Source organism: Adelges cooleyi, unplaced genomic scaffold, assembly GCF_023614345.1.
Source record: "Adelges cooleyi isolate 19-005CV unplaced genomic scaffold, UGA_ACOO_1.1 ACOO_flye_CR_arks_rails_tigmint_CR_PRNA_41, whole genome shotgun sequence".
NCBI classification, from domain to species: Eukaryota; Metazoa; Arthropoda; class Insecta; order Hemiptera; family Adelgidae; genus Adelges; species Adelges cooleyi.
Genome location: NW_026096090.1, coordinates 4,759,173 through 4,786,533, shown reverse-complemented (window position 1 = coordinate 4,786,533; position 27,361 = coordinate 4,759,173). Strand labels below are relative to the sequence as shown.

Genomic DNA, 27,361 nt, shown 5'->3' with positions numbered 1-27,361 from the left:
AATGTATAATTTAGAGGAGAAATTTATGTTTTACTCATAAACTATTATTAAAAACTAACATTTTATAATTTTTTCGAAATAAAAACATTATCAAAAAAAAAATTAATAATTTTGTTGTCATACCTAATAAATTTTTTGTTTTATAAAATTTCCAAGCACACCAACTAATCACGCATAGTATATAATAGGTGTTGTAACCTATCGCGGTGTGACGTGTGTGGAATCTAGGGTAACATGACATCGGCTAGTGTCTGCTGCGGCGGCTAAGGCGGCCAAGATCAATTTTATCGTGTGAAAGGATTACAACACGCCCACTTACCCCCACGCCGATCACCGATTCACCGTTCACGATAAATTGGCCGCCCCGCACCCCATCGCGCTGTCCACCTTGTATCACCGTCACACGCACACACGCGGGCTGTGCCCCCCTCCCGTCGTCCCGTAAACGGCGGCCGCAACGTGTGTTGTACTGCGTGTGCTGCGCTCAGACGGTCCCCCTGGAAACGGCGTCCACGGCACCGACACCGACACCGACGGACAACACGTCGGGCCGCCAGTAGTCCGGACTAGCAATGCCGGTGGTTTGACGTTCGCGCCGCGCACTTTACACCCGCTCTCCGCGCGTGCTACGCTCTTCTTCTGTTCTTCCTCCTTCACGTCTTCTTTTTTTAATTTTCACCCCCAAACCGCACTACCCGTCGTCGTACACCACTCAACCGCTGTAAATCATTTTTTATTCCAAATAATAATAAAAATAATTAACCCCGTCGTTTATCCAAAGTGTCGCCTAGCCAGCCGCACAGCTCGCATCTTCGCAAGCTATACAAACCCTTTTCCGCGTACTGCCTGTCTCCGACATTGAAATATTATAACATATCGGCTCGCCGCCGCCGTCATCGGAGTGCGCCTTTTTTTTATATACACTCGATTTTCGATTATAATATTTCATCCCCCGCTACCGCCCCCCCCCCACCCCAGTGCGATACGCGATCGTGTTGTTGTCGTCACCGGTTCTTTTGGTAAACACGAGCTCTGCGAGGAGGCGGCGACGGTTGCCTTTTGAAAATTGATGGGAACGGATGGTACGGGAATCGTCTCGATGAGAAATGGAACCGCAAACGGAACACCAGGACCAGCACAGGCCCGCCGAGCTGTTGTCGCCGTCCAGAGGCCGGAGGAAACAGGCGAAACCCCAACGGAAAAATGGTAACGTTATCAATTTTGAATTTGACCGTTTCGAATATTTTTTTATTAGTTTGCACATCCCGACTCACTCGTTTGTGGCGTTTGGTAGACCAAGTTTATTTTGTTACTTATCTATTTTTTTTTTTTTTTTTGGAGCCATTGTTTTTTTTTTTCACTTTTTTAACCCTCTTGGACGCGAGGGCGGTCACACGGCCGTCGTCGGCACGTGCTACTACCGGGCAACATGGCCGCCGTCACCGCCACCCACGTGTGACGTCACCCTCTTACCCTAAGGGTTCACCTGTTTTTTTTTTTGTTCGTTGTCGACTCACCCTACCGTTTGCGCGACGAATGACATTTGCGATTTTAAGGGTGTTAAATACATTTAACGACAACAATGAGAGTCGCTGATTCATAACACATAACGGATCTTTTTTTTTTTGGATTAGGTACTCCGAAATTAGATACGCTTTTCGGTTTCCCCTCGTATAATCGCGTTTGGATAATACGAATTATTTTTTTTATTCCAAACGTCGGTGCAAATAAAATAATAACATTAAACCGGTTTTTGCCGTCATTGCTTTTGTTTACAACAATATCGATAAGCGCACCTACAGCCTAATATGCCTATACCTTGGTGTTAATATTTTGCACGCACAGCAATATTTCGCTTAATTTCGGTAATTTGAAATTTCATCGAGTAGTACCTACCTAAAATATTTCTTCGCAAAAACCACAATTTCAGAACCACGGAGACTTGTTGGGAGTTTACGGCCTTTTGTTGATCGCAAGTCCAAAACTCCTGTATTTAGGTGCGGGAGATAGACAATTACAGTTTTAAACATATAATTTACAATTTACTGCGTTGTATACTACTATTGTTCGCCAAAAACGAAATATTTGGTTTTGACCAATAAAAGCGATACAAGGCTTAGCAAATAGTTTTTAATCCGAAGAAATTAAAAATTTAATCGGCTCTGAGTTTGTAAGACAAGAGTGCCCAGTCTAAAAATGTTAAAAATTCTAAAATAATATTTTTTAAGTATACAAAACTTATTAAAAGGACAAAAACTTTCCTTTCCCGCAGTTTGAGATTATTAATTTAAAAAAATATGACTTGTTGCACTCTCCACTTAGTGTGAAAAATAAAAAATAAAAATTGCTTTTTGACAAATTCTGTATAACTTATTTTACCTATAACATTATATTACTATTATTATTATTTATTGACATTAGGTTTTTTTTTAATTTGGTTAAAAATACAAAATTATTTACTACGGGATTACTAAATCTTAAATACGAGTATGCAAAGTAGGTATGCTGTGTTAATTTGTTAGGTAACTTGGTTCAATAGTAACAACACAACCCTTTTTTTAGTATTAAACAATTTATTTCATTCTTAAAATGGTTAACAAAAGTTAAAAGTTTAAAAAAGATATTTTACTTAAAAATATCTTCCTCTAAGAAAATAGGAAAACATCATCTAACAATAATTGATAAATAACGTTTGTTCGAACTTGGTGTGAACATTTATTTTGACATCTAGTAAACCGAATATTTTTAATTGGGCCGGATGAACTTGGGTCTCTGCTGAACCCAGTCCATGGCATTCAATGTGTATTGACTATTGAATCGGTATGTGTCCAAAGCGTGCCATAAACAAATTATTTACTTATATTCTCCCCCCCCCCCCCGTGAATGGTAAAGCAATAATAATAATGAGGTTGATAACAAACTTGTTTTCCATGAAGCAATTCCCTTGTATAAGTTAGATAGGTTTATCCCCAAGCTTTTCAGGGAAAATGAACAAAAAAAATTGTTTTATCATTCGAAGGTCTCTTTGGGTCGACTAATTTTACCGTTCACCGCATTATGCAGTACATCCCACGTACAAAGCGTTAATACACAGGCCCATAATACTATGGGCAAAAGCCATTACCGCGGAGCATTGGATTTGTACAACCACCTATTGACATCCGAAGAATAAATTATATACCTACCTAACATTTTCATACATGTATTGCATTACCTCTTGAATTACGTTTGTTTTGGGCTTTGGCCATATTTCTATAGAACCTTCTTTGGACATAGTAAAAGTAAACGTTGACAAACTAAAACCCTTTTCCCTAGAAGGGTTAGAAACTTATTCTTTATTTTTTTACCGAGCGTAGTTTTAGGGCCTAAAGTTTGAAAATTAGATTATAGATAGATCCAGAATGGGGCTATAGTATATATATTTTACACACAACTCTGTAGTCAAACTCTTTATTTTATTAAGGAAAAATAAAAAAAGGGGGCTGTATTACACTCTGACCGTAGTAAATTTCAAGGTTACTATGTTTGAGTATATCAACAGTCAACAGGTATCCTAAAAATATTTTCATTATGTTATTGATTTTGCTATTGGTAACAACGGTAACGAATATAAGGAATAGCAGACGATCATCCCTAATGGTATTAACTCTCATACTAAAATTATATTTGAACTCATTTTGCCTTTCTAAAAGGTTCCAAAATTTTTTCAATAATTGCTCCCGCCAAATAAAAAAACTACTTCGTACTTAAATAGTAGGTAGTTATAACTTATGAACGAACTACGTTTAAAACAAACGACTTGAGGAGAGATTTAAATAAGCGATAATACCAGATAAATCATGTTTGGTATTGATAATTATTAATTACTATAAAGTTTGCTATTTGTTTTCAACCACGTCCAAGTCAACGATAACGACACTACTGATAGGAACAAAATGACAGATAACAATTTATATTAAAAACAAATCCCGTTTTACAGTAATTCCAGCTAACGGTCATAATTCGTTGACTAGAGATCCTATAGGCTATATAAGAAAAGAGCGGACAACTGCTAATATCATAGCATTGACCACCACAATGAGTCCAAATACAGTGCAGCAATGTCAATAATATTACTTTTGCAGTTAATCGCACTGCGATAATTCCAGTAATTATTATTACTGCGCGAATAACATTTATTTAAACATTTTGTTAGTTGTTGCAAACAAATTATCACTTTAACACTGATAGGCGTACCGTTCTGTATTTATTATGGTGGTCCATATGCTTGATAAAATGTCGACCAATAGAAGCGTGTCAGCCAGTTGTCCACTCTCGTATTTTATAGGCGCACTGCCGCACTATTATTTTTAAATAGCGTAAATTCAACTCTGATCTTTAGAGAAATATATTAAAATTATATTGTTAAATTGAGACTTCAGACCTAGATTTTGTTTTGTATTAGGGCAATTAACACCTAGTTGTGATATTTACAATTCTCGTATGCAGGAAAAACGCGATTTGGTTTCTGCGCAGGCCAGTTCTTACGTGGGACAGACTTGAGTTGCTATCGAGTGTCGGATTCTTTTTTGAAAGAAACACTAATTATTTTTAAAATTACAGGTTTAGTTAGATCTTAGTTTTGCTAGGTACTTAAATTGCACTTAATTCGACGTATTTTTAAAGAAACAACATTAGCGATACTTAGAAAATTGACGGAAACACTCAGAATAAAATTGGAAATTTTACAGGTTGGATTTAAATTAGTTTTAGTTTCAGTTTGGAGCTTTATAAATCACATGGACAAAACATTCGTTTTTTTTCCATAGCTAATCGAAGCTACAAATCTTCCCTCCCTACATTTTTTTGCGTGCAATGTAAAGTGTTTCCCATTCGGAATCGTCAGTCAGTATTTTTCTTTCTTCCGCATATTCTAACCAAATTCAAATATAAATACAAAGCATATGCTACGGTTCGATTTTTTGCTCTCACAAACTTTATAGAAACTCTCGTCGTATTTATTATACAATTATCAAATTAACCGTTGCTTCAGTTTCAAAAAAAAAAAAAAAAATATTAAACGAGGATCAGAGAAGTCATTTTGTTTGATTTATGAAAAGTCGTTCGTCACATTGCAAATTGTGTTTCGATGTAAATTTGTCCGGTGTACAATATGTATACATACATAAAACGTTCTTTGCCCTGTACAGGCTGTATGTATATATAAATAGGGTGGACGGGATAACGTTTAATTTAGCTTGTGCCGCCGCGATGATCAACCGTGCGAAATTAATCATCCAAAGGGACGTCAACCCCTGCACGGATTTTGGCCACGCGCCCTCCGCCAGTGTATAGCCGGCGAAAGGAGGACCAGGTGAAATGGAAATACTTGTTTTTTTTTTTCTGTTTGCTACCATTGTAAACCTTACAATAACACAACCCCGACTGTTGTTTCCCCCGACCCGCCTCGCCACTGGTTTCCGAGGAAGGGGTGGGGGGTGGGGGTCGTTCGAAAATAGAATTTGTATCAAGGGTCATTTTTAAAGCGGTGGATTATTGACGGCTCCAGGGCGAATCCGTTTTTAAATATTGTTCGAAGGGAGCAAGGTTAGGGGGAAACGGTGTATGGCGAGGGGGTAAAAATTAAGCAAAGGGGTCGCCAATGGTTTAGGCGCGTGCACGAATATATTTTATTATAACGTTTGTATAGAGCCCTTTATTACTCGCTCGCTCCCCCGTCTTTGTATACTTACCTATTTGTGTGTACATATACATTATTGTAATATATTTATAAATTGTATTGTACGCTGCACTTTTTTTTCTCGCTATACCTACCTATTTTGTACATAATATATGTGTGTATATTCTTGTATAGTTTTTTAACGATAAACTCGAAACGCGGCCTTTTGGCCAGGTGAGTCAACTGATGAGTTCCAACGGTCATCGGTAGAATATTATTATATGTAACAAGGTACACTGGCTCATAGGTAGATAAATTTATAATAGTAATTATTGTTATTATTAGGTTCTAAAACAAAAGATAAAAAATCATGCTATTCGTGTATAATATTTTAAACACTATTATTGTAATTTATATTGAATCATCTTTGTTTATAAAATGAATAATAATAATAATAATAATAACAACACAATATTATAATATTATAATAGGTACGTTTGAAATAAATCGTGCAATGAAAACACGTTTTACCGTCTCATTTGCCGCTTGTACGTTGAATATTTGGAATTTTTTTTTATATAATATTATTATTGTATTAGTTTTTTGAATATCGACAATAATATATAATAGACATATTATGTTATAAATTATAATAGTAGGTACACATACACTGTCGGTAGGTAACGCGTGATTGATAACATAAAAAAAAACAGCAGTTGCACTAATAGAATACAACGTTTGCATAGTAAATGATTTATATTTCAGGTTGGTACTTATTATTATTATCAGAGACGTTGAAAGGGGTTACTTCCTCTCTCCCCGATTAATTGATGGCTCGTTAGTCGTTCGAATAAATATTATATAGTACAATTTAAAACACAGCGCGTTAAAAATATCATATAACCATAATATATTCCATAACTTCAGAAGCGATTTACAAAAAAACAGACGAGTTGCCCAAAATCTTAGACCGTATTCGGATGTATTTTAGACCTCGTTTCAAACTCGTATAGCACAGTTTATTGTAAAGGGTTACTATATTAATTCTTGCTAAATAAAAAATATGCAAATAACATAAAATTGTGTACAATTAAATTTGAATACCCTGTGTATGTCTTTTGTACTTTATATACTAAATTTATTTGAAACAAATTAACTGGAACATTTTGTCGGAGTTAACAAGTCTGGCCAACATAACCCACCCTCGCCTCACCTTTTTGCATGCCCCTGATTATTGTTTGGGGTTGATATTCTGCAAGTTGCGTACGCTTGCCCGTAACGTCGGGTAGTTAACGGAAAAATTAGAAATATATAACACAGTTTAATAATAGGATTTGTCGTTTTTCCCTTGTTTTATCTGTAAATAATTATAATTTTATTCTGTTTTATCCACACATGAATAAAAAAAGAAGGCCGTGTAATATCTCTGAACGGGTCACACACGCAGTGCGATAATAACAGATTGATCGTTTCAATACTTGGATGATGTTTTACAATATATATATATGTGTGTGTGTGTATGTACATATTGTGCTTTTCCTTGTCACTGGCTGGGCGCAATTATATTATATAGATGGTTTTCCACGAAGTCCGCGGTTGCTAGAGTGTGTCGTCCGGACGTGTTTTCGATAAAAACCGTGTTCCCCACGACAATAATAATAATAATTAAATTTTTTTTTGTTATTGTGGTCTAAATAGTTTTATCGTCCTGTTTTTATCACGACAAAAAAAAGTCGACCACGGACTCGGCTACTATCCCACGACACATTATAGTAATTATCCCATCGTATTTTGTCACTGGAATGGTATTAATAATAATAATGATAATATTTCTTCGTATAGTGTACCCCTTTCTCCCCCTCTCAAGTACATAGTTTTATCTATCTATATCTAATACCTACCCGAAGAACGTGTAAAATGTATCTAACGAAAAATATCCTATCCTCTCTCTCTCGTTTGGTACAATTATTAGCTTACATTTCTTTACCTACACTGCAATTACTTGGCTAATATAAAAAGTTAAATGTTTATATTTAATTAACAATTGGTTTTCGGGTTTTACATTTTATTTGCTAAAAAGTCATAATCGTCAAACATAACACTTTTTAACTTATTTTATTGTAATAAATTAATATATCAGGTCGTCAGTTGATCGGTAAATAGGTACTAATTTCGAATGGTTGCTTCCAATTTGATATTTTTATATATTCTAACCTATTGGATTTAAAAGGTTGGGAATGAAAGTTGAAACTGTAGAGCAGAGCAAGGCTTACCTACATCCGATTTATGAATATGTAAAATATATTATTATGTATAATATAATAATATACAGTATATTTTTGAAGTGTTTTATAAACGGTAAGTCATCATGACTCACGAGACGTTCGTTTTCTTTAAAAAAAAAAAATATAAATACTTTAAAAACTTTAAGTCACCGAAATTGAAAAATGTACAACCAATATTAATTTGAGTTGTAAACAAACTAAAAAACCAGGTACTTTTTGGTATGTTCATTTTTTTTTAATTTGGAAACTTGTTGTTAAAATCTTTATTTACCACTTTACCAAACTGTGACAAACAAATTTTTGTTTTTATGTACAATGAGGTGTGCGTGATTGTGTTACTATTTATTTCTATTTAGTATAAACAAATAATGTATTGGCCATTTGTTTGTGTGAACTTCTAACGATATGGTATTCAAATATTGTGCATATTTTAAAGCAAGCTCAATAACAATATATAACGGGCGTTCGGCAACAATACTTCCCATGGACCCGGTGTGTGTATGTACTGTATGCAATGTACACACGAAAATAAAATACACTTCTGGTCGCCGTCGCGGAGCCACTCATTGGTGTTCAGATAGAGAATGGAGACGTGACGTCACACGCACTTGAGTGCCTTGATTGATTTAGTGCATCCGGCCAGTTTCTTTCTCTCGCACACACGTTCTCTTGTATACCAGGTGGGTCCTGTAAAGTATATGTTATTATTATTTTCCATCATTAACATTGCCTGCCCACCTCTCACCCCCGTCACCTCGCATTAACGGTTAACTCTATAGCGCGCCGTGTACCCGTATTTAACACTTATAATAATCTAGTACAAGCGCGCGGTGTGTTTTGTATTATGGACCGGTTGAAATGAAAAATTAAAAAAAAAAACGGCTGCTAGTCTAGGCTATAAACAGCCACTCGGATTGACACGCTGCTTGTATTAAATCGACTGTATTTCGGTCATATATTTCTCTCGTTTGGTAAAGGATTGCGTACATTTTCGGGGAGGGGGGTGTGCTGTAGAATTATCGTCATTTTCGTGTAGGATATATTTTAACAATAATATTTCACCTGAAGTCTCTCGTGATATATATATATATATATATATATGAGACATCTCGGCGTGCCCGGGACACGTACGTATACCGCTGTCAAACGCAGTGGCACCGATGCAATGGGTGTGTGTGTGTGTGTGTGTGTGTATATTATATAAAAATAATAAATGGTTTTGTTTTTGTACGTGTCGATTTTTACGAGAACTGCCATGTCTCGAGTCTGGAGCCGAACGGTGAAAAGAAACAGAGACCCTGGTCCGATCACACACACACACACACACACACATTATTTATATAATACACCTATATGTTAGATTATTATATTGTGATGCAGTATATTATAATTTGTATACGCGTTGAACGGGGGCCTATAATATAAGTTCACGGTGCTTCGAGAACCGAGATTGCGTCACCTGATTTGTCTCAAATATATTATAATAATTGCTGTTTGGCGTGTTCATGTGCAAATGTGCTTGTTGTCCGTTAAAATAATCCGCGTTTTTATATATGGATGGGGACATTGTAGAAAATCCGTCTCGCTTATATATCGGGTCGTCGCCGCTTTAATATAAACGGCCGGGTCACCTACGAGTTTATCTATGCTCAATAATAATAATAATAATAATACAATTTATAATTAGCCCGTACGCGTTACAAAATTATTAATCGACGTCGAACGGTTGACGATTTTCTATGCACACGACGCACAATAATATAATGATAACGACATTTCCCCCCCTCCCCCCCCCCGAGTTGATTATAATTATTCACCTTGTATTCGTTTTACCTCACACTCCTCGCACGACGACAACGAGATCACGATAACCTGTCTTAACCCCGGACCGATGTCGAGATTTATTCACTAAATTCTTGTATATTTTTAATTAACACCCGACAAAGTATAGTGATATTTAAAATAACAACGTCGTTTCGTAATTAAAGACCCCTCTCTCCACACCTTCCTCTCGACGTCCCCATTAATGTCATCTTATTTATTATCTTATCGCTCTCACCTCAAAAAAAAAAATATATATATGTATACATATATAAATATTATATACCAGTGTGTAGTATATTAATTGTTTTCCACGACGGAAACTCGAAATCACAAACTGATATTAGGTGTGTACTATAGTTTTTTTTTAGCTTCGACGGAGAACTTTTATTTTTTGTGTCTGGTCTAGAGTTGATTTATCAGAAATCGAACAAAATGTTAGTTTATTAGACCAAACGTTAGTTCATCCATACCCTGTAAAAAAAACCTAGCAAATGTATAATTTTTTTTAATTTAAAACCGCAATAACCGAATACATTTTATTATAAATATATTTAATATTATTAGAATATGGATAATTATAAAATGGTTTTGATGCTATAAATTATTTATGTATTTTACCGTTTATAGTTTTTTTTGAGTGATTTTTGTAATTTAATAATCACCGTCGGTAATAATCATTTTAAATGCCCCGTAACCTACTCGACCCCTTTGTGCTTGTTTTTTTTTTTACATTTTTATTTCTTCGTTTGTACGTATTACTACATTGTAACTTAAGCGGTTTTTTCTTTTTAATATTAACGAGAGGCCGCGGGAGGGTTGGCGCGTCCAGTTATTTTGCCGAGACGACGGCTTAAACCTTTTAATAGTGCTAATAAAAATATAATTTAGACGCGTTTAACCTCGCAGTTACGGTAATATCCGCGTTATATAACTTACAGTGTAAAAAAATAAAAACCAATAAATATTTTCCTTGGGACGAGGGTGGAACGCGTAAGCTGCTAAACTCCATCTCATAAAAGCTCTTAAAATATTATACAGCGTTTAAAACTTATTAAACGCAACACACAGTTTATTATCGGTTACGTTCCGAATAAAAAAAGGTATAGTGTTTTGTTTGGCCAACCTCCCCCTCCCCCCACTCACCGTACTATTCCTACATATATCATCAACTATATTTAAAATCCGCGTATACGTTGGCGTGTAAATCATTGTTGCGCGGCGTATGGGCAACAATGATTTACGTGTCACCGTGTGTTAGTATGTATATAATAATAAAATATATTGGACGTATCGTTTCCGGGGGGCCACACTCGGTTCGTGTGTATCGCGTCACCCGGCGACTTGGTAGTCGGCCAATGACACCTTTAAATCACCGGAGTTTTATTTTTATATGTACATGTATTTTTTTTTTCATTCCCAGCCGCCGCCGTCGTCGAATTAGACCAAAATCGATTCGGAGTCTATGTGGGCCCCTTATTAACACACGTCGGGTATTGTGTTTCTTTTTGTGTCTAAAAGAGAGAGAGAGAGAGAGAGAGCGAGAAAAAGGAGAGGGACGGGCAGTCGGCGTGTGCGTGTGTATCACAAAGAAGAAACCGTCGCAGGATCGGCACAGGCTTTCGCTTATTTAAAAATAGCGGACATTCCAGGCGGTCCGTGTCGAATTTGGCTTGGAACAATACGATTTCCGACTTGGGACTCCGCGAGTAAAAAAAAAAAAAAAAAATAATAAGTAAAATAGGATTTTAGCGATGATAACGCGTGATAACCGCGATCATGTTTAATTTGAAGATCGTCAGGCGGTTGTCGCCGGACGAGCCAAGAAAACCAAGTATATGATATTATGCACACACGCGAATAATAATAATTAAGATTGGCGGTACGCGGCGGGATCGCGTGACGTTTGAAGAAAAACAAAAATAATTTAAAAAAATAAAACTATTCCGGACGCCAAACAAAATACGCCGGTAATTTAAAGATGACTAAACGTTAGTATGAAACACCACCACACGGTCTTTGGGAAAATCGTCTATACCGAGTCGTTGTCGGTAAATCGGCCGTTCCGCATACAAGTATAATTGTTTTTCATTCTAATCTGAATGAGGCCCGTTTTAGGACCTTTTTCAATTGACTCGTTTTGCGACATTGACGGAGCTGTGATATTTAATAACTATACTTGTCTAACGCCAATGTGTGTTTATAATCGTCGGTAATTACATTGTGTATGTGTGTGCCGGCCATTTGAAAATCGAGGTGTAATCTAATCGATGATGGTCATCGTCAGCCGTCCACTTCCACCAGCCCCCGCTGTCGACTCCCCCACCTCCTTCCAAAAAGTGCGGCTAGTCTAGTTTAAGTGTGCACATCAAAGACTGGTCAGAATTATTTTTTTCAGCGAGGAGGGGTTGTATTTAATATTATTATAATAGTCCCATGCCCGAGGATTCTGTGTACTGTTTTACTACGGTACAAAACGACCTGATAACAATTTGTAACATACGTTTCTGTGAGGTCTTAAATCGTCGCCCTATCTGAAAAAGTATACCTTAATGCGTTTGTATTTATGTGTGTTTGTAATTATATCTGGACCGTTAAATCGACGATAAACGACGGTCGTGATGATCTCGGTCGTTTAAATTTAATTATTCTATATTATTACACATGTTCGACCGACCGTTTATATTATAAGATGTAATAATATCGATTATCGTTATCGTAACGATTAAAATATTATATTGTGCAATCACACAGGTTCTCTAAAAGTGACATAAAAACTGTGTGTGTGTGTGTATGTATGTGTGTGTGGAGTTCGATGACAATATGTATTATAATAATGCGTGTGGGCATTACTTTGTTGGATTGTTCATTTTTTTATGTCTCGTCGCTTGCAGTAACAGAACGCACGTACTCGGTGGGAATATTCGCGGAAAAACGTTTATTGAACGTTAAAATAATAATAATAATGATGATAAATTCGATATTAACAATAATTTATCATCGTGTTTCGGTACGTTCGATTGGTACTGGCCATAATGGGCTATCAACGTTCCCTAGTCCTTATAAGGTCCACAGTTTTTTCCTCTTCCTAATTGAAACCTTAATTCGATTGTTCATAGTTTCGAGAATCTATACTACACCTATAGGTACCTTAAGTAGAAAATCGAGATTGTGATTCCCACGTGTACGGTGCTTATGAACAGGCAAAAAAAAAAGAAAACAATAAGAAAAAAATATTTATGTTACATTTTCACTTTGATAGGTTTTTTTTCTGCTATGTCTTTAAAATACAAAGCACTATTAAGTACTTCAAATACTTCAATTTCAGTCATCGATTATGTTATCCCACTTCTTCACAACAAATGTAATCGTAATTGATAATTTAATTATTGAACCATTATTAACAATACCAAACCAACGCAAATACTGTTGTGTATATTTGTAGAAATAATAACTATTGCCAATGACTAGAAATCATAATATTAATAATGGGTTTGCATGGTTGGCGGTAGGTTTAATTATTTGATAAACTTAGGCAATCCAATGACAAGTTTTAGATACATGGTATTCGTCTTCGCTAAAGTGATTAATTGCAATTCAGTTTTCAGCCAAGCTGGAAGTTCAGTTTAGCGAGATTGTTTTTCATCGGTTATTTGAACACGAAGCGATAGTATAATACATAATATACATAATACACGTCATATACACTCAGCAAAGTAGGTCCGCAAAACGAAATTAAACGCGACAATAATTTTCATTTAATGGTGGGTATTCCATAATTGACGATTGTAATTTGTAGATCTATAAACAATGATAACAAAACCAAACAAGGATTTTAAGCTTTAACTAGCCCACAAACATGACCATACTAACAAAAATAATTGTTTTTCTTTGTTTAAATATAGTGTCACTTTTTGAATAACTAATAATATATACATTTTGTTTATCATTGCCTCGAACACACTTTTTTGTCGGTAGCATATATGCACACTATATAATTTAAATAAACGCGAATAGTTTATTATTGTTTCGGTACGGGAATGTCTCTGTGTACATGATAATTGGATATTTTAATAATATATATTTTTTTTTATTGTACTATTTTACGCAGTTGTACAGGTTAATAGACGTTGTACAATTATTATTGTATATACATACCTTATAGAAAAAACTATCCAAAGGTCGTGCTCAACTGCTGATTAGCTATACATAAGAAAAGGTAAATAATAATTGATCGATTAAAAAAATATAATAATAAAACGTCTAACTAAGACTTTCTGTGATACCTTTGTGGATAAGACAATGTATGTTGATATTTTGTGGTGGCTTTTCTTTATGTTTAAATAACTTTGCAACATATCAAGAGCCTTGAGAATCGGGCAATAAATGGCGAAGGAATTCGAGGTTTAATTTGCGCTTGGTGCTATTGTTTTCATAACAATGAATATATTATAAAGTCTGATTTCGGATTTACATTATGAAATGGATAAAAGGAGCTAATTTGGAGAAAGATGGTAACTGCGATGGTAATTTCTTTAATCTCCCAATCCATGCAAAACTGTCAATTTTTCAAAATTGCCATTTTCGCCTAACGCTTATTCTGTTACTGATAAGGCGGCCCGCTCTACGGCGATGTTAAATAAATCAAGTACAGAGTAGGTACACACTTTAATAAAATTAATCCTAAATGCTTAAGTTAATATTAGGTATTTCAAAAATAAAGAACGGTAAAAACACCATTATGTATGTAAAATAATTACACAAAATGTTGTTAAACATTTTTGAAAAATTCCCCCTCCTCCTCCAACGTGGACGACTACTGTAGCCGAGAAAGTAGAATGCAATCATTTTAAAGTCTTGGAGCAAGTACATAGTAGTAACGTCTTTTCTTTAAGAGATCCATACCTTCAATACACCACAATGACACATATTAGAACATTTTTGCGTAAACATTTATTTTCTGGTATTACTTTTGGCCTGTAATAATGGGGAGAGACTCACGGCAATCACGGCTCATGTCAAAACGGTATAATGTGCTTATTTCATTTTTTTTTTTTTTTTTGGAAGGTGGATTTTATAAACAGTACTTAACTACAACACAATCTCGGTTATATAATAACCACCGAGCGTGGGACTCGAATAACTGCGGTGGACCACAGCCGCGCACTTTATTGTGTCTTAATGGAATATGGAAAGTTTGCGCAATAATTTGCGAAAGTTGTTTTTAACATTATTATTTTACGTCAAAACTTTCGGTTTAAATTAGGAACGGGGGGTGACAACTGTTTGTTTGGCCGGGTAGTGGGCGAGGGCGAAGGCAGGTTTTTATAGGTACATAACAATATAATAATAACATAATCCACAATCTAATAATTTAACAAAATGGTGCATAAAATGTTTAACAACACGGATCGACATTGTATAAGATGGATTAGACACAGAACGTCCGTCAAACTCTCCCTTATTGTCGCAAATTATACACATAATATTATATAATATAGGTAATAAGATATAAATATAAAAAAAAAATAATGATAATAGCGCATAATATTGTGTACTTGCGGCTGAGTACTTAACTAATTGTGTATTTAGCAGCTACAATTCATACAATCAGAGACGGGCAAAATATAAAATAACAATCCATCTATTTTCATTTATTAAAAAAAAATTAAAATTTTATATATTGTACTTACCTAATTATTTTTTTACTCCGATGTGGGGCTGAGAAGATATTTTTGTTTTTATAAATATGTTTTTTTTTTGACTGGATCCAACCATATCTTCTCAAGCATCGAAATAATTTCGTTATGCATCAAGTTTACAGATCATAAATCGTACCTGTAGTTTTATGTTTCAGATAAAAATTACAGCGCGCTATAAGTTTTTTTAAAAACAAAATCAGTTCCAAATTTGTATGGAATATTTTTTAGTTACATTACTATATCGATATACGTTCACAAACCGAAAAAAAAAATACCTTCTCGAGAAGGGCGGAAACTTTTTCTTTATTTCGTTTTTCGAGGGAAATTTTCAATAGCAACGTACAAATTTGATTTAAATATTAAATAAAAGAGTGATACAATAAAAATAATGACTGGTTAGTAACGTGTTCTGGATTCGCATTAAAAAAGTGTGATGAGAAATGTGAAGGGAAGTGCGGTTGAATAGCTATGAGCAAAGCGCGCATACCAATTACCTGAAATACTTTTAATCCAATAATCCAACCTATTGAAATAATGGATTTTTTTAAATTCTTTTAATTCTGGACTACTTAGAGTTAGATTGTTTAGAAAACTATTCTAGCAATCTAGAATTAATAATTCTCTGCCCACCTCATATACCTCATGGTTAATCATGCATGGATGTTGTGGTCCAAACTCAACACTCAATTTAATTTATAATAATATTATATTATTATCATATACGTCATGTATATTTTCATATATTACATTAACAATCATTTTCAACTATCCGTTGACTTTAATGCTACCTCAATTAGGACTTTTCCAAATCTATTAATATATTATGCTTATTATGATGCATACAGAATGCGACCAAATTATATAATGCGCAATCAGTACTAATTTTAGTCGCAATATATTGTGTTATACCGTTAACTTCATTAGTAATCTACCATTATTCTACATAATTATTAATTAAAGGTAAACATAGACATGTATTGTTGATTATAAACTGATAGGAATAAAAATTAACAATATAAATTGATTAATTGTGATTTTACGATTAATAAATACTTTACGGATCATTTGATAACATTTTTTCTCATTATCATAATAATAATACAAATGGTTAATATATTATACGATGCGTAAAATGTTATCTCTTCTGACCCACTATATATTGTATTGCACATTTGTCTTGTTTTCAAGGTCAAATCGAAATAACCGGCTTTGAATTTCCGCGATAAATATTTCAGAATTTAAATTTGCAATATTTAGACATTCCTCCCCTTTGTTTTTCCCAGATTCCCCCTTCTTACAGATATTTTGGACAACTGAGCATTGACTGCCGCAATAGAAATATCACTAGGTACATAATACAAATTTTCTAGGTATGTCCAGGTAATAGTTAATATTAACTGAGATATACAATGGACCGGTTCATTATCTAGTATTTATTGTTTTTATTCTAGTCCCGATAGTGTACTCTCTACAGATATACATGCGTGTCGTGGCGTATGGCACACAAGACCTGTGATGGAAATGGCGAAACTCGGGTTTGGTTATAATATTATTTTAACATATTAATATTCATAGATTATGAATTTTTGAAATATTTTTTAGGTAACTCAGTTATTTTTCTATTAATATTGCCTGTAAACCTCTCAACCAACTTGGCGTGAAATTCGTTTTTTTTTCTACTTATGAAAAACCACAATTTTTTTCTCCGACCAATTTTTCTCCAACACTTAAAGGAAAAACAATTAATGTTTATAATTACATTTTTTTTATTTGTTATTAAAATACAAAATAATTGGATACAATTTTGACCGTCGTTTGGTGATTTCGACGTACAACATTATTGTGCTGTATACTTAATATTTTGACGCCGTCGCCATTTAAGGAATCGGTTTTCTAAAAAAATGTACGTTGTCTGACCTAAATTTCTAAGAATGGATTCGCGTTCAATAATAATTATAATAACACGTATAATAATATATATATATGTATATTCTCCTAAAATTCATGTTGATTAAACAAATAGCATCTTGACGGAGCGGCGCTTCGTAATTTTTTTTCCTCTATCTATCGTCGACCGCAAAATTCACAGAGCGGTGTTTATCTTTCATTTGGTTAAACAGGCTAATGTAATTGTTGTGCGTTCCGTGCAAATAATAACGTCAAATGTTTTTGAATCTATTGAACTAATCTAGAAGGTTGGATTATCCTGATTTAAACTATAATATTAATTATTTAAAAATGTTGACTGGTCGATAACCAGTTTTGAATAACTATTTTTGAAGTTATTGAAGTTTTAAGTTCAGGACAGGAGGAAAGGTGGAGTGTAGTATTATTTTTATCTGAGCGCACTTCCTAACTGCATTCCCTCCTTTCATAATTTTTAAACTCTCATACTTTAAATGTTGTTATCTAAAACTGATTATCGACCAGTCAACATTTTCAGTACATTATTCTCAACTTATAAAGATAATTAAATGTATGCGTTGCCATTTAAGTTTCAAAAGTTGCTATCAAAAAAATTAAGTTGGGAGGGGGGTAAAAACAAAAAAAAATGTGAAAAATTGAGATCACATTGTATAAAAATATAAATACTATTAATTAAACCCAGTGAGGTATTGAATGGTTCACGATAAGTTGATCATCCTGTATATGAATGGTTTACATTTAATGAAAGTTTAGAATGTGTTCAAATAATTTAGGAATTTTTGTTTTATTACTTTAGTAGTAGATTCTAGTTCAATGCTATAAATTGTGTAGGAGCTTTTCGCGTCGGTTCGTTTGCAGCATCTAAAAATATAATATTGTAACATTATTCAGTTGGGATTTTTTTTTAAATTTTTTTATTAGAGTTTGTCAAACTCTATAATATAATATAGCGCCCGTTATCGGCCGACAAAACAATTCTAGCCGGGCAAAACCATTGAGGCCTGCCTATTAATAATGTAAACATCGTATCATTGCAGTTTTTTATTACGTGGTATGTCGACGGCGGCGCCTATTCTTAACCTTGTAATCTCAAAGCCCGTTCGATTCGAAAAAACAATTGAAAAAAAAAAATAATAACAATAAAAAAGGGGGGAAAATACTTACTACTTTTGGATGTCTGTCGTGCGGGAGTATCGTCGTTGTCCGGAGACAAAACACAAGCCCACCTGTTAAGATGTGATATAATATTATTATTATTGTTGTGCACACCGGTGACGGCGAGACGGCCAGTTTGGTTGTGTTTAACACATACAAAAAAATAAACCCCCTTCACCTTGATTGTTTACGTGGCTTTTCAAGTACAAATAATAATAATAATAAAATAACGATAATACTAGGTGCCTTTATAGGTATATCGAATTACTGCTCGATCAGCCCTGTTGTGCGCGCTCACTCACTCCTACGACCGTCCTCTCCGCCACCGTCGTCTCACCGGTATATTATAATATTTTTTTATATATATACATAATAATAATAATAATACTGTTGGGACCCGTCGGAGTGCCAGCCAGTGCACCGCACATACACCTTTCTCGGAATGCCCGGCCAGCAGCTCGCGGTGAACGACGAAATGTGAAATAGAACAGCAAAAAAAAAAAAAAAATTATAATAATAATAGAAAAAGTAATAATAATAAACACACGGCCGTCTCGAACTCCCAAGTGTCTAATCGGTCGTGGCGCGCACAACTCAGGCAAGAAAGCGAGAGTTACGTCATTTTTCGTTGTAATTTAACTTGAATGAAAACAAAAAAAAAATCACACACAACCCGACCGGTGACACCACAGTCCACAAACACATCCTATCTCGTGTCAACACGGCGTGTCGTCGCGCCGGTTAATAATAATAGAGCATGTGCTGTGTGCACGTCAGATCGATAATATTATACGTACGTTTACCGGTAACCAGATGTGTTTTGCTCCTCTCGGTAGCTGGATTTTTTTTTGGAATCGATTTTGTGCTATTCCAAATATTGGCTAAGCCGTAGGCGAATTTAGGTGAGAAGAAAAAAATGGCTTGTGTAACGCACGGGCTCTGTAGAAATTAATAAATCGCCTTATCTAAATATTATACTGTGCAGTTGTAATACATGATTACCAGCCAGTTGTACGTTGGGTTTCCTAATGTACTTACTATTGGTTCAAATCTGTATTTATGTCGGGTCTTGGCTTTAAAAATAATTTATAATTTCCGTCTTTTCATTTAATCGTTGACCTTCCGTCGATTTTAAACCGGTTTATTATTTCTAGTTGGATAATGGAAATTAAAAGTCGGGATATTTTTACTACGAAACTTTTGACAACGATAAAAATATATGAATAAAACTAGTAAATATTTATTTTCTCCGTCCTTGGTTAAAGTTCTAATTTGTTGTACATAATTGTTGAGATTTATGGCTAAATGTGGGTAAATATAAGGTAGTAGTTAAAGAGTACATTTATTATTATTAGGAAAAACTCTTTTAAATATATTCCCCGGGCAATTTTGGGTGTTGGAATATTAATTATGGCATTTTGTAGGGTCTTCTTAATTTTATTAGAAATAATGTATCCGGTGTAGTGTTTCAAAATTATAAGTAGTAAATTTTAAATATATATATATGCAAAAGTTTGTCATAGGTATTTTAACCTCTACTTTGGTGAGCCAAAAAAAAAAGTGGTTGCGAGTATAATAATTAAAAGGGTAGTAATTTAGGTTTTTTTTAAAAATATTCTTGCACAATTTTTTAGTTTTTTATTTAAAAGTATATTATTATTTTAATATATATTCAGTTTTATTTATTTTGAACAATGTCCATTGTTGTTGTTGAGTATTAGATAATAATATTTTGGATTGAAATGTAATTGTTAACACTTGTTGGTAAGATTTGTATCTTGAAGTAGAACTCCGTGCATGCTTGTGTATCAACCCCTCAGTGTGATTATTTTTTAAATTTTATTTTGAATGCAAATTTGTCTTATTGTCGTTTTACGGCCCCGACGAGAATATAATGGTTGGCCGTCGTTGGGTCGTTTGGGTACGGCTTAAACGCGATGACGAACCGGATAATTGTCTGGCCCCCTCGACCAAGACACACATATTTTACTAGACGGTCGTGTGATAAATGACGAAGTTTGTTTAAGGAGTGTAAAAGCTGAAAATTAAGAGAGCAGCCGGCTTGGACGGCCTCAAGAACAAGGAAAAGATGGAGGGGGGATTGATGATTTTAGTTAATTTCACTCGACACCTCCGACGGGCTGCCGCAATGATCGATAACCGGTGGAGTTATTTTTGTTGCCGCCCGATCAGGCGTTGCTATTGCGCTCTGCCGTGTGGAAAAATTTTACTATTATCGTCCGGCCGGCGCCTTGTCCTTATGTGCAGTCAAAAGACCCGTCGACTGACAGACTTGACGGACGGCCACTTAATGGGCGCACATACATGGGCCACCTGTCATTGCTATTATTAAAATATATTCTATTTGTCTTGTTTTCACAACCGACGCGGTTTTCTACTTTCTACACCAAAAACAGCCATTGTTGCCTCCCCTTACACGCGCTGTGTAAATAATCGTCTTGATACGTTGTTAATGTTTAATGCGCCGAGATTATCCCGCACCCGAGTCGTTGTTTTTGTATAATAAAATAACGGAACACGAGACGACCACACGTTTCTTGGATGGTTTTTCGTTTGCTTAACGCTCTTTATTATAATAACGTTTAACAAGACTAAAACCGTCATCGTCAGACGCGTCGGAGTGTATAAAAATGCGTAATTAAAAGAAAGTGTATAGACGATTGAAGTGAGTACAAAAAAACTATTCGAATCGGTTACGTTTATTTTTAAATTATATTATGTACCTACCCGAAAATTGTGAGCGCGGTCGTTTTGTAAAACTTTCCGAACGTTTGAAAAGTATTTTATTATTAACAAAACCGTAGGGGTGAACTTTTTCCAAGTCGGTTTTCAGAGAAAGGATTGAAAAATGTATCAGACCGTTAAGATGTTCGTTGTAATTCGCACGGTATTTTTTTTTTTTTTCGTCTTGTGTTTTAATATTGTTTTTCTTTTGGGTGGTCCGCCGTGTACGCACAAGCGCCAATATGATAATTTGTGCGTTATTGCGTTTAATATGATCGGCGACGGACTTCACCTATAATGACTCGGAGACAATATACATAAAAAAAAAAAATTGGCTATATTGAACGAAACGGTAGCCGCGGATCGTGTTAAAGTAGTGTTGATCGGAATGCGATTTTGACAGTTTTTTTTCTTACACACGATTCTGTAAATGAAACTCTCTAGGAACGCTGAATCGGACCGTGTGCACACGGCGAAAACAATGACCACACGCACGGTTCGTGTAAACTAACACCCGTTAAACGACTGCGATTCTGGACGTTAATCGTTTTATATATATATATATATATATATGTATAAAACCACGCAGAGTGTTATCGGTTGTTGTAAATAGTATACCTGCCGTTCGCAATCGGATAACGGTTGCCTGTCGCAATTTTCGTTAGAGAAACGATAATGTGGGTAGGTACCTAGGTAATATAGTATTTTTTATTTAAATAACGTATATGATATAACATATGACATGCCAATAGTGGCATGTTGGTAATTTATTAATGCATAAACTCAAATCGGCGTTTTTTTTTGTGTAATGTAATTTAAAAACGCCGTATAATGGTAAAATAAAAGTATTGGGCCGTTCAACTTTTGCCAGTGGTTAGAGTAACGAAACAATTAAAAACTTCACAAAGTTGGTAAAACTAAAATAGCACAGTATTAGTTATTAATTAGTGAAAAAATAATCAGGTTGATTTCAAGGAAGCGTCTCTAAAGGAATAATTAAAATATATATATATATATATATTAATTTCAGTAAAATTACATGTTTTTCTAAATAAATTTCTATAATCAGTTATTGGATTTGTTAGCTTTTTCAATAAAACAGTTTTTTTTTTATCGACCACCGTTTGATAATATAGAAAAACAGTTTCTATTACCTGTCTTGAATTTGAAATCTAGGGCTGTCCTAATTGGAGGGCAAATGGTATAAGAACCGTAGGACGACAAAAGTGGCTTAAATACCAATTTGAAAATAATAACGGAGAATGGTGGGATGAGGTGTAGTGTCGAAGAGGCGGAAATAGCAGTTGCCCTTGGACTCTTACAATGGTTAGTAATGGTTTCTATGTAGACCACTTTGCGGAACGTGTACTTGGTTTTTTTACTTTTTTTTACGGCTTGAGGATTGTGTAGTAGGGAAATAACCTAAGCCGTAGTCGTGCACAGTCGTCATCGTCGCCATGGTTCCTATAAAGTATGTTGTATGAAGGAAGAGAGCAGGTGAGCGAATAAGAAAAAAATATTTAAGTGCTGTGTTGTACACCTATATAGTATGTATGGAAAGGTGGTAAGGAGGTATCGAGTCGGTGTCATTGGTGTGTTTGGCTCAAGGAACCATTATGCCGCCGACACACCGTGTGGTGTACACGTGTATATATATATATATATATATATATATACAGATAGTTTTTAATGTGGGTTTTATTGATCTCGACATTTGTCGGGCGCCGGCACGACGACGACCCCTTCTTTCCTTGCTTCGACTTCTTTTTTTTTTTTATTCCTTTCCCGTTTTTTACCTGTACTCGGTACACTCGCTGCACAAGTTCCCCTGTCTACCCTTGTGCCGGGGGAAAACGTGTCATCCCGGTGCAATACTCGAATCTCGGCGCATCTGCACCTCCCGCCATGCCACTGATAATTCCGCCAACGCACGTACGACAGCCTTCATCGTCTCCCTTATCCGCCACGGTAAAAAAAAAAACGAGAAACGAAGGGTTTTCTTTCCATTAGGAGGTACTGCTCGTATAATAGGTTTTTATTCCTGACAAAGACTGCTTAACGTCAGTCGTCAGTCCACTTACCGTAATGACTATAGCCAGCTTTTTCCGAGTTTCGTGCACAGCAAAATTCAAACGTCTGCTACATAAACCGTGTACCAACAAATACAATAATATACTATAATAAAGACTAAAGTTATTACTTAATACACATAATATGTTCCAACTATCGACTCGAAGGTTTCGCACGTACGACATGCGTTATACTTAGTATATAGAGGCATTTTGGACCCGATTATACATCAGACATTATAATATACACAAATTCCATCAAAAACAATTTCTCCGATAACGTTGTTTTTTGGGCCTCAAACTGCTGATATTTTCTTCTTCTTTGCGCTTAAGGGCTGTATTAACAATTGGTCTCGGCTAGGGCGGCACACCTTATTAACAGCTCTACGGTGGGTTGTGTTATTGAATTTGTATTCTAACTAATTCATTTTTCGTAAACATTTGAGCACTTTTATCGTAGCACCTCCACCGTGTAATCTTTGAGTGTAATATTGTAATCGCATGGTAAATTTAAAATTATTAATTCCGTTTATGAGTTATTATGACATATACGGTGTAATTAAAGCAGAGGGTAGTTATGGTGGAAAACGGCGACGCCCCGTGTTTCGCGGTGTGCGGGAATCAGACACAATTATCACATAGTACAGAATTGGCCGCCTTAACTAACTACTTGTATAATTTCACTTTAACAAAGAATCTTTTACTACACGTTTAACCGCAGTGCACGTTTGTTTGAAAATTATTAACCGACATATTGTATTGTATATATATTGTTTAAAAATTATATAACCGACATATTGTATGAGGGTCGTGCGTCGGATAGTAATCAAACGTTTTGTCCTCATGCATATAATATACCGTACGTGTGTATGTATTGAAACAGCAAGGTCGGAAAAAAGTTTAAATAATCACTTCCCACCGGAACTTTCTTTCCGCGACGATCGCTTGTGCCATGCCGTTAAACTTAACACGCGGTTTATTTTCATTGTCCATTCGGTTTTCGGGGCCGCGGTTGACACACGTATATTATGAGGCACGCGCGACCCTTGGGGTGATAGATTTTTTGCCTTCCTTCTCGGCACACAGTACACAATAGTATTAATCGCCTATTCGACCGCGTTCGTAATTAGTGACTTTTTTTTATTTTATGTTCTGTTCCGTTCGTGTTATCTACATTTCAACGGTTTCGCCCCGCGATTATAATAATTTATATTTTATACATAGGGAACGGGCAAAAAAAAAAAAAAAAAAACAACAACAACATTTAGAGTAAGGGAAAAAGATTTACATATTATACAAAGCGGCGGTTAGGTCGGTAGTGCGGCGCGCGACAACGGCGGCAGCTTATATTATAATATAGGTGTATAACGACCGAGGGGTGACGGTGTAATTTATTGTAAAAGTCCACCGCCGCGACAACCCCACGCGCAGTATGTGTGCCCATTGTCGCGGCAGAGGTCTCCCCCCTTTGCCTCGTCGTACACACAACACGCGGGGAGAGTCCGGCAGTGTCACACGTGTGTACGTGCGGTGGCGTCGCAGTCGTCGTCGGGTGACAATTGTCCAGGTGTGCCCGCGACGCAGACTGGTCGCCGCACAATGGGTCCAGCCGGCGTGTATAATGTGCAGCAATAACTGTTGTCGTTGTGCCCACACCTCGGTCCCTCCTCCTCGCGGGTTCGCAAAATATTATCGCCGAAGGGTTGCGAGACGGCTAAAAACCTACCCAGCGTGCCCCTCTGTCACCTAACCGGCTCCACGACACCCGGTACGTTTATACAAGCGTGTATGTTATCATTATACACGTCATTGTAGAGATACTGTCTTCGGACGGCTGCCGCGCTTTAGATAATATACTATGATAATGGGGATTTGGATTCGTCAAAAATCGATACCTAACACTTGACGGCCTTTATTTTGGTGCGCGTAAAAGCCCGCGTTTGTCCGTCAAAGTCGAAACGGCGCGTTACCGTAGTGAAATACGGCTAAAAGCGTCGGGATCACCTTGGTTAATTAAAAATAATTACAAAAACTAGTCGCAGGGTCTGAATAGGCATGACTGTGGCCATTGGCGAAGCGTCATAAGAGAAAGTGAGACAATTTAGAATACAGGCAGATAATTTGGTATTATTACCATTATATTAAAATTACAAATTTGAATAAAAAAGACATTATGTATATATATTTATTTGTTTTTCAAACCCTTTTTTCTTTGCTAAAGAATAGTGTAGTTGTGGGCGCACTTTCGCGGTATTATATAATATTTTGTTGCAGTATAAGAATAGATATGAGACAATGTTGAATTTGTCCAAGAGGAATTGGAAAACGGGCGGAGGTTATCGTTGCGCTATGAAACCTGTCTAGCCGTTCATATTTTTGTTTTATTTTATTTTTAAGTAATTCATATTATCAGTTATATCGACGTAGAGTCGTCGACCGCCGCAAACTAAACTATATAGTAATCGTGGTTTGTTTATTTCTGTTATGCTATTGTCTGGTTTGTTATTTGTTAAGCCGGGTTCACACGACTCGTCTATTCGCCGAATGTATAGCGAATACCGAATATTCGCCTATTCGTGCAAGTAGACGAATATACCATTCCCACGACTCATCTATTTGCCGAATGTATAGTGAGTACATTTGGTATCCCGTTGACTCGTGTCGCATTTACCGACAATCCGCGGGAAGAGGACGAATACCGAATATTCGGCGAATAGACGAGTCGTGTGAACCCGGCTTTACATCAAGATCTTTCGAAAATCAAGTTCTCACCATAAATAAATTAAATATGAGTGCAAATAATATTAAACATAATAACGATTTAATTAGTCAGATTATATTTATATATAATATAATGGTCGACTAATTTGAAGATATTCGACTTATTTTAGCGATCTGCTAATTCGATTTTTGGAAATCGATCAACTAATCTGGATCCGAATCAATGTAATTTCGATACCGATTTATCCATCTCGGCGGCCAGCAAACGTTGCCAAAACGCCGTTAGATTTTTCGGGTAATAGCGATACGGGGGGCACGCTTACTTCTTTCCATAAAACGTTGAACGACCAAATCAATTAGGCGGACGGACGAAAAGTGGATTTCGTTGTAGTCGACGGCCATTTTAATTATATAGCAATAATTTATCGTTTGTAATTATAGACGAGAGCCGACTTTCACGACTAATACGATTGGGGTTAATCGTTTGCGACTTTTGCCATTTAGATTTATTATGTTAAATCTGTTTAAGAAGACCGAGGAAGAGAGCTGTTCGGCATCGGTTTTTTTTTGGGCATCAAAGTGAGAGATTACCTATACCGAGAAAAGGGATTTGCAAAAATTAGGCTTGGTTAAGAGGAGGAGGAGAGGGTATGTGTGTGGGTAGGATAGGCTAAATACATAATCTTTTCGTTAAAATACAACATCCCGGTTGAAAATACGTAATCATCTACTTTAAATTGATTATTTAATCCGTTTTATTTTCTGTAATTATAAAACACAATTAAACGAATAATAAAATATGACGTATACAGTGCGTGCCTATTGAAATTCTAGATACAAATTACAAAGAGGATTAGAGTGATTAGTGACTGTATTTTTTTGTCGTTACCTATGTTTTTCGTGAACATATTGTAATATATATTTTGATATAAGTGAAGATATTATAATACGGTGTGTGTATAAATAGACGCACGTGCGGTTTTCCTGCTGTCCTCCCCGTCTTGTTGTGTTGTTCGCGGTGACGGCGACCGACCCGCGTGTATAATATAACGTGAAAATGGCTTGCTCGCCGTTTTAATCCCTTCGCCGCCTCACACGGTCCCGGCCAGAGAGAAGTGCTCGAACACCGCAACAGCCGGCGTATAATAATGTACTCTGCCCTCTGGTCGTGTGTGTGTGCGCGCGCTTATAGCTTGCCCGTGTTTTATATAAGTGACAGTAGTGCCCGTGTATAGCGGACAGGTTAAATCCTTCACGTGTGACGCCTTCTATTAATTA

At 35.8% G+C, this 27,361-nt stretch overlaps 1 protein-coding gene across 1 annotated transcript in view; it reads left to right on the top strand.

Moving 5' to 3' along the window:
* Positions 1–558: 558 nt before the first annotated feature.
* The window catches only part of LOC126841934 (zinc finger E-box-binding homeobox 1-like), a 155,444-nt gene continuing 128,641 nt past the window's right edge, over positions 559–27,361 (top strand). Inside the window, exon 1 of the mRNA XM_050578748.1 lies at positions 559–1,206. Coding sequence (XP_050434705.1) covers positions 1,107–1,206 — 100 coding nt within the window. The 5' untranslated portion in view covers positions 559–1,106. The remainder of the gene's footprint in view (positions 1,207–27,361) is intronic.